General features: G+C 33.6%; 1 protein-coding gene across 3 annotated transcripts in view; it reads left to right on the top strand.

The window, feature by feature from the left end:
* Positions 1–4,217: 4,217 nt before the first annotated feature.
* Syt1 (synaptotagmin 1) overlaps positions 4,218–9,814 on the top strand; it is a 9,408-nt gene continuing 3,811 nt past the window's right edge. For all 3 annotated transcript variants that reach the window (XM_018454833.1, XM_018454835.1, XM_018454834.1), the window contains exons 1-3: positions 4,218–4,620; positions 9,203–9,329; positions 9,530–9,652. In XM_018454833.1, coding sequence (XP_018310335.1) covers positions 9,206–9,329; positions 9,530–9,652 — 247 coding nt within the window. In that variant the 5' untranslated portion in view covers positions 4,218–4,620; positions 9,203–9,205. The remainder of the gene's footprint in view (positions 4,621–9,202; positions 9,330–9,529; positions 9,653–9,814) is intronic.

The raw sequence follows: 9,814 nt of genomic DNA on the forward strand, positions 1-9,814 counted from the left end.
CATTGGCGCAGCGCGGCTATACCACTTCTGGCCACTTCAGCATAATATGCGCGACTCAAGTGAGATTGTACAAGATGTACGACAGGACTGACAAGGATCGCGCCAAATTCATCATCGACGCGACAAACCAAACGTATAGGCACGTTTCAATTACAAATTACAAATATTTGATAAGTTTCATGGAGTAGTGGGGAGGAGGAAGAGAACTTTCAAAGGGGGAGATTGTCAGGGCGAGATACGGGAATGATTTTAATATGCCCTCAGATTAAATTCTACGAAAGTTTACCGAAACACTCCGTGAAAGTTCTTATGATAACTCGTTGACAGTTGATACTGTTGCTAAGGTAATAGCAGAGAGAAATCTGAGAGTAAGACATCTCGGTCTTTTTTGTGTACCAAATCTCGTAGAGTAACGTCCACGTTTTTATGGTTCTCTTCTATGTTATTACGTGGGTTAGACAATGACGAATAATCAAAGTTGATCGTTTGTCCTTTTCTAACTCACATAATAGTATGGAAAAGAACCACAAAAACGTGGTAATAGCATATACTCTTATTTACCGACTATCGATAATACAGTGCCTCTGTATTATCGATAGTAAATATTATTATTGCGAAATCTATATTAATGGTGCGTTCGGGGATACGCTAATAGCGCTACTCTGTCATTCTATCTTCGTTGTTTATTAGACGTAAAACAAGGCTAGAATGACATATAGCGCTAATAGCGTCTCCCTGAACGCACCTTAAATCAGAAGGTATATTAGTCCGGGAGATGATGGCACTAATTTGATCTACATTTGTTACATACCGCTTGAAACCGTCATTAATTCGTCATTTATTTGATAAACATGAAGGAAACGCAAGTATGGCAAATCTCCCGCGGTTTTAAAGTTGTAAAAAATTATTTGCTTTTTTCTAATATGTTATCTCTTAGCATTTGTTTCTAGTAATAGTTTACGTCAAAAGAATTAATCGGAAGATAGGTGCCATATCATTTCTATGGGCCGAAGGGGCTGCCAAATTAACAGTGTTTTTCACTGGCAGAGTTGTGCGCACTTAGTGCACACTTTAAAACTGTTATACACAAATCGACGTAAAGATGTACGTTTAATAAAAATATAGAAACGAATTAAACCGCAAAATCCTCAATACATTTTATTGTGGCTTCGATAAAATATATACATTAGGTATTTTATTGATTGAGATATCTTACTTTTACATTCAGATTAAGTTGTTATTACATACAACAGCTTTAATGTGCACTGAGTGCACCAGTTCTACCAGTGAAAAACGCTATAAGCTAAAGTAGTAAATATATTTTAATGAAAAAGAAATGATTTTGTTACCGGCTGTTTTTTTGTACACTACTTAATTGTTTTCATTATGAGACATGCAAAAATCTACATGCCATGTCGTTTAAATGGACCTACCTAAAGGGTCGTTATGCTCATCCTAATGTGTCGAATTTTGAAATGAATGAATAAATTATGATCAATATTAGTTTAAAATTCGATAGAGAAGCATAATGACGCCTTAGGTCCACTCAAACGGTACGGCATGTGGATTTTTGCATATTTCGTAATGAAAATAAGTATTGTGTACGAAAAAAATCATCCGGTAACAAATAATTTTTTTTCTAATAAAAAATTTACCACTTTATATTTAGTTTAGTTTGGCGACCCCTTCGGCTCACAGAAACGGTATGACACCTATCATCCGGTTTTTTTGACGTAAACTTTTATCTAGATCACTGGAAACAAACGTCAGGAGGTAACATATTAAAAAAATTTTTTTACAACTTTAATCATACGTCATCAATTTTAAAACCGCGGGAGATCTGCCATATTTGTGTTTCCTTGATCGTGTTTATCAAATAAATAACGAATTAATGATGGTTTCAAGCGGTAACAAATGAAGACTAAATAATTAATGTCTCCTGGATTATATTATACTTAACATTTCAAAATGGTGGCCTCTATATAAAATAGGGATATTTGATTAATATTGATTAGTGAGAGTCGGAAAAATTATTTAACATATAAAAATGGCAATAATATTAATTGTTTCTACTTTAGTTATTGTAATAATTATTGTAATGTCAATCTACATTAAAATATCAATAAATTTATACATTTGAAAAGTTACATCAATCAGCTCTATATAATTATTTTTATTGTGATCGAATTAAATATAGAGCATTATAATACTCTATATTTATTGTATCAATGAAACTTTTAGTATAAGATCGTAGAATTGTAACGTATCATTGACTTTACATGAGCTACATGTGCAAATTTTTGATCTATCTATAGACAATATACGTATAGCACACTATACTCTTCAACTCGTTGCTATTTCAGGCAAAAAGGATTCCATAGATATTACGAAACTTTATATAGCACCTGTCTACTCAGTTGTGTGTATGCATACATGGTATGTGTTTGAGAGAGACTGGAATAATGTTACAAATCGATTTCCCTACACATCTTTCGGAAAGAATCGTTGCCTCTTCGTACGCGAGTTCTAGATTATATTTGCGTTTGCTTGCGGTCGATATCTCTTAACACCGTTATCAAAATTGCTATTTTGAGAATTCGATACGATACGTATATACGATGCATTTTTAACGACAAGACGGCGTTTTCTTTTGGATAAAAATTAATTATAAACGATAGAAATTATCATATACATCTTCAGTTTCAAACGTATTAGTCGAGTACAAGATTTTATACATTCATATATATATTTATAATGAATGCAAATTTGTGTTTGTCTGTGTTTTGTATAATGAGATACTCTGCAGTTTAAATTAGGATTAATGTTGCTTTAGCGACAAGTATTTATTATTTTATTAATTTCGTAAATGCAAAAGATGGATTGTTTATAGATTCAGCGTGTAGCAATATCGTAAAATTGACTATATAATGAGTTTGTAATGATTACATCAAGCTGTTTCAGCATTACTTTCGCAATTATTTCTCAAACTCTCTTCTTTTGCATTATTATTCTTAGCACCGAAAACATGTGAAGGTTTACTTGGTTTCAATATGATTTTATTTTTATAGAGAGATTTACGATAAATATACCAAAAGATTTCTGTTCCGATAGATCGATTCGGGCATGCGCTCCATTAAGACGTGTTTTATGGAATGTGACTACGCTTCTTTCTGTTTTGGCAACAAACTCGATATATTCTCTTCAACGAAAGAAGTCCGCACTGTTGCACATAAAATACTTTTCGTATACACAATTTGATTCTATGTTCAATGGGATGACAGAACCATTAAGTAATTTTCAGGTTTTAAACAAATATCATAATAATCGTATAAAATATTTTTCATGATTACAAATAGATCATAATTAATATAACAAATTAAATTATAATTAAAAACAATTAAAAGGTTACAATAGGGCGTTTAGGAAACGGGCGGCGTAATAAGTGCGCAAGAATTGATGTAACAATATCTTCTTTCAATTTGTATCCGTTAATTTATTCATTGAACGTTTCGGCTAACTTCTAGCCGACAATCTTCAACGACAATAATATATAAATTCAAGTTTAACAAACATGTGTTCATCCTGTGGTTACACTACACCGAAATTCCATAATCAGTTTGAAAGCTGGATGGTCAACGGTATTTCGACCTTAAAATTACCAATTTAAAAATTAGAGTCGAAACAATATTAAACTTACTTATAATTAAAAATAATAGCTATATCGCGCGCGGAAATTTTGGGGCCGTTGCGTACAACGCGCGTGTTCCAAGTGAAGAAACGGAAAGATGCGTATTGGTATGCTCCGACATTTGAATGCCCTTTGCCCTTTTCCGATACATCGTCGCATCGATGAGAAACTAATAATAATGAACCAATCTTTGTTTAAAATCATTGGTAGACTGACGTCACCAAGCGATAATTGTATCATCGTCATTGTTGGAACAGGGGGGTAATTAATATTAAAAGGAAAAAAAGGAAGTTTCACGTCCGCGCGCACTAATGACGTCGTCGGTACTCCGGTACTCGCCCCTCGTTATCGTCGTCGTCGTCGGCAACCTGGCTTTCGAATCCCTGGTTCAGGGGGTACGGGCGAAGGGGTAACGAGGGTACGACGCAGAGCGTCGGCTCCAAGCGGCGCGGCGGCGCGTCGCGTCGCGTCGAAACGCCGCCGGAAAACGTAACGTGTTTTATCGATTTACGTCGGCGGCCATATTCGCGTTCGCCACCACCGGTCAGGCGCACTCGGCTCTCCATCCTACTGTCGTCGTCGTCGTCGTCGTGATCGTCGTCGTCGTCGCCGTCGTCGTCGTCGACGAGAGACCGTCGTGGTGTACGGCAGAATAGGATTTTCGCCTTTTCGGTCGTTTATCGCTATCGCCGCGCGGACGACGCAGCGCGATGCGCTTGTAATACGAGGACGAAAGATATATCCGGCTCGCAAAATTGCATCCGTATCCGTTGCCCGATATACGCGGTACGCGCGAGTCCGCAAGTAGTTACAGGCCGAGTCGAGGCTGCCGCCGAGTAACGCCCCAGAGGAGGAAGCAGCTCGAGGAGAGAGAAGAGAGTGAAAGAGAAGGGAGAGAGAGGGTGTAGAGAGCCGACGACAGCTTCCGTGTCGTGAGTACCATTCCGGACGAACGAAAATCCATCTTACCAGGATTAATCCCCCGTGGCGGATGTAAAATTAGAAATCGATTACCCTTCGCGCGAATATAATCGGAAACCACCCCCGGTCGGCTCGAGAAACGTGCCTTCAATCATTACCATTTTACAACTGCACAGCTTATTTTCCATTCGACGAGATTCTACGCCGAGGATAATACAGATTTCAAGGAATAAATTCCGAGGGAGGATAAATATTTTTCTCCCGAGATGTGAAATAACCGTTTTCTGCCCTTTTAAGGAGTATTATTCGCTGGTCAATGAAGTTCTCCCTTCTTCTTTCTCATCGTTCTTTTCGTCCTTTCGGATTCTGGTTTCTTTCCTATAAATCACAGTATATACACGATTCCTCCCTGTGCAACAATTGAAGAATTGAATATAATTATGACGATTCGGATAAATTACAGCAAATTATGAATTTTCTTGAAGTCTATTAATCTAAAAGAAAAAGATATATGCAAAGAAATTGGTTTAAATATGTGATAAATAGAAGATGAAAGAGATTTTATTTCGATAGTGAAATCCCAGATTTTTTATATTTAGATTTAAATTCTCATTTAAGTTAATTATTATTGACATTTTTGTAACGATAATACGATAAAGTGTACAGAATGTTTAAAATATATAAAGAAGTCATTTTTTATACCCATAATACATGAAATTTTCTGATCTTTAATATTTTTTTTCGTAAAATGTTCGCAGAAAGCATTATTGAGCGTCATCGAAACTCTGATTCAATTGTCGCGTTTTAGTTTTTTATATATGTATGTCACAGTCAAAGTGTTAACTCAGTAAATATATACTGTTATTGTAGTCTGTTATAATGAATGTATACATTTACTGTACGTAAACGTATACGTTGACCAGTAAATGTATACATTTACTAAAATTAACACATTGACTGTGACATAAACATAGGTATATAAAAAAATTAATACATCTCGATATCATAGTTCTCTCGAGACTTGTGCAAGAATCATCTGATTTTAAAAAATGCAAAATGCCAATAAATCAGAAACATAAAGGAATAAAAAATTTATTAAAGGGTCTACATTGATTTACTCACTTAGCGATTTGTGGAATTATATAGATTGATAAGCGCAATTTGAAAAAAATAGGATATATATTAGTGCTGTACTACGCTTATCATATTAAGGAAGAAACGTATATTCTTTCTTTCTCGTTCTCTCACATCTTAATACTTACGCTCACACTTTACTGTGGTTATGAGGTTCATTTATAAGAGGAACGTTGGATATTCCGAGAACGATCGTGGTAAATTGTCTTTAAGAAGAACGTAGGCGATCTATAGTCGAACGACCATTATTTTAAAGAGAGAAGATACTCTTCGCATCCTGTTCTTTTATTGTTTTAATGTTAAAATTTGATTAAGTTAATTTGTTTTTAAAAAAAGCATATAGAGCCAATATCTGCCTTGTTTTTTTTCATATTGTAGTAATTTTTTCTTTTACTGTACTCACTTTTTATTTTAGTAGCTCGTATATTTGTATTAATGACATATAATTACCTTTTTTAGACATTAACAAAATATGTTATAAACCTAGAAGAAATAGCATACTTGCAGCACATTATCGTTATTTCTTGATTATTTATAAAATTAACTGTACACATTTTATAGAAGTACATTGCAAAATGCACGAGTCTCTATTATAAAAAATAAAAAGTATATTATTATTTAATTATAACGCTTTGTATAATTTATAACGTATTGAGTTTATTACGAAGAGTGTGTCTAAACGTTTTCAACTGTGGTATGAGTTGTATATTTCTGAATGAATGGTTAAGTCAAGAAACCCAAGCTGTCTATTTCTTTAAATGAAAGTCTACCATAATTCGAAAGTGCTCAGATGCCACTTTAGAATTTATTGACATTTTCATCATGTAAATTGCACTTACATACTCGCAGTGTTTGCAAGATGACACTTTAATAAATATTTACATTTTTTTCGCAACGTTTAAACATCTGTCGAGCCAAGTGTGACAAGTGTCATTTCAATAACTTACGGAAAACAGCTGTTGACGTTGGCATGCAAAGAGATGCCAAAGGAGAACGTGTACCGCATAAGAGAGTTTACTCTCAATCGACTCGGTTATTTCGGGAAGACATGTGCGTGATATAAATAAATATATATATAAACTTTCCAAACTCTTATTACATCATGCGAGATTGCTATATCCCATCACAACGCAAATAAAACTTATATCTTTTTCCTTTTATTATTGATATTTCTAGTTTCGTTATCAAGAGACACGGCAGTGTCTCGGCGTTAAGCCAAGCGCAGCGACACTATCGTGTTCCTTTATGAGTTGATTTTACGGAAATATATTATTCTACGTATAATTAGGAAACAATATTTATATATTATAGCTTTATATATTATACTAATATAATACACATTTTAATAAATGATCATATTGGATATGCGTTACTTTGGAAATGATTTTTTTAAGAATGTGAGTGATGGTTGCGAACGATACTACTCTGCCAGCTGTTTATTTATCAGTACCAAGTTGTATTGATTTGCTCTTTAAATGTGCTTGATTACGCTCATATATGGAGTCACTTGGATACGTTCAAATATTCCAATTAATCTATAATATAATCACATAAAAAAAACAGACATTTTAACTGTATACTTGATAAACTGATTTGAATGTATAAACCGGATGCGACAGAATTTTGGATAATTATTTTTTTCACTTTTTTAATCAAAGAGCGGGTGAAGAAAGTTCACTTTTGCGAAGAACTCCTTTGTGCTAAAAAAAAAGAGACAGAAAGAAATATTTTCCAGATGCAAAGCAAAGGATACTTTATTGATAACGATAAATTTCCTGAGAATAGTGAATTTGATATTTGCTTGAATAGATTTTAACTTTATGAAATAAGTAATGGAAGTATTTTAAACTTTTCTCTCTCTCACAGCTTAGGTTTTTTAAGCGCAGCACGCGATAAATGAATCTTTCACGCTTGAAATAACTTTTAATACCATTATGAGACATTTTTTCGTCTAGTAAAAACAATATTGTAAATTTTTCTACGTTAATTTAAATTTTATATAATAATTTATAAAAAATGTAAACTTTTCGAGATAATAAAAATAAAGGAACGATTAAAGAACATTGATAATTTAACGTAAATTTATTACGCTGAATTATCAATGCTCTTTAATCATGTAACAAAAATTTTAATATTCTTTAAAATAATTATACTTTAACCATATCTTCTTTAATTAATTTTTTAAGTAAAGAAAAATCAATAAGTAAATAGACAAATAATCTGTCTCAGGACATTTTAATCTTAAAAAGAAAAAAAAGAAATCTTGTAAGAAAAAGAATTTTGTTTTATATGTGCTATTAAGAGATGATACGGAAAAAAGTTAAATGGCTTAATAATATTTAATAAATGCAGCAATACATTTGCAATATACATTTATGCATTTGGTTTTATATAATTGTATGTTTCTTTTTGTATAAATTAATTTGTCTCGTGATTTTGTGTGTGAAAAATAGAATAATTGAAAAGTAAATGTTTTAGACATTTCATACTTTATTCCTTAGATACCTATATAATTTGAGTTTTTCACTTCAGTCTCGTTTCCTTTACTTTTTGACTTATACAAAATCTCACAATTTTTTCTATCTCTCATAACTTCCCATCTCATCTCCCTTTATTTCTTTCGCCCGTCGTTCAGTTATGGATTGGCGCGGACGAACTCCCACGCGATGCTCGATAATACATCGCCATGCGCGCGGTAATGCATCGCTTTTATACTTGCACATTTGTTCCCTTTCAGCTCACTCTGGACAACGTTTTTCGCAAAGACACTGTTTTCTGTCGATATACAACGTCGATGAGAGTCGAAATGCTTGAGCAACAGATCTGTCTGAATGAAAATCGATTCAAAGATTCTTTCGATTCGATAAAAAAAGATTCCCGAGGAAAATATTTCTTGAAATAAGTTTCTCTTTGAAAAAGTCGCGTCGCGTCAAGATGTAATTATAAAGGGCTACGATTACCCTTTATGAATGGCTACTGTTTACATCGCAATGCTATTTTTTACTTTGCACACGATAAATGGTGTACGTCCGTGACGCGTATTGCGCACAAATATTATATTACTATTATATATTCTCCTTGATAATACGTATTATTAAGAACGTATGTTCATCGTGCTTAACTAAGACTTTTTTTAGATACGCATGCGGCTTGAACTGCTGTGCGCGGAAACGCTCTTATATAGATTACGAAATCTCGAGCAGCGTCCGTTGGCGTCCGTTGTGCGCGTCATGTATCGTTGCTACGTTAAATCTTCATATTGTTGATTAATCAAACTAATTTAATCCGTCACGGGAAAATAAGATTAAATTGTCACGATTGCAATATTATTAAACTATAATCGAAAGGTAGAACTGTTGTAGAAAGAATTACTATGTTTATCGTGTAAAACATCGTAATAGAATTCAACTATCTTGCCGAGTATGGTGCGTTTATGATAATAATACTTTTTTGATGCAGAAAATGCCACCGTTCACAAAAGAAGCAAATGCCTCTAAATCGCGTAACGAAGAAACGCAATCCAGCATTGTCGCAACCGACGCGGAGGTATCTTTCTTTGGAACAGATAGTTACGAAAAGAGTGGCAGTAAGTATTATTGTGATCTTTTACTCCGTTTTTTTTTTCAAGAATAAAATCAATAAATTTTAGCTTAAACTTTTTTCATATCGCAAAATTAAACTTTAATTGTTAGCACGTATTATTGGTACTAGATTTTGAATGCAGATACATGTAATCTTTAATAACGATTGTTTTTGCCAATATTAATTTAAGCTTGTTGTTTCTAGCAACGGAAGAGATTATAAGCAAAAGCACAGAGAAGACTGTCGAAAACGAAATTCTGAAATTGAAGAATAGTTTCATAGAAGAAACAGGAATACCACCATGGGGTCTTGTTGCTATTTTAATAGGTAATAAAGATGCACCTTTCAAGAAGGCAACTTATAATCTCAATCAATTAATAACAATCAATCTTTATTATTATACAGGGTGTTTCCAAATTAAATGGCAAAACTTCGGGAGCGTGTAGAGGAGTAAAAAACTAAGAAAAAAAGTCCTATAGACATATGCTC

Source organism: Mycetomoellerius zeteki, unplaced genomic scaffold (assembly GCF_001594055.1).
Source record: "Mycetomoellerius zeteki isolate Tzet28-1 unplaced genomic scaffold, Tzet1.0 scaffold46, whole genome shotgun sequence".
Classification (NCBI taxonomy): Eukaryota; Metazoa; Arthropoda; class Insecta; order Hymenoptera; family Formicidae; genus Mycetomoellerius; species Mycetomoellerius zeteki.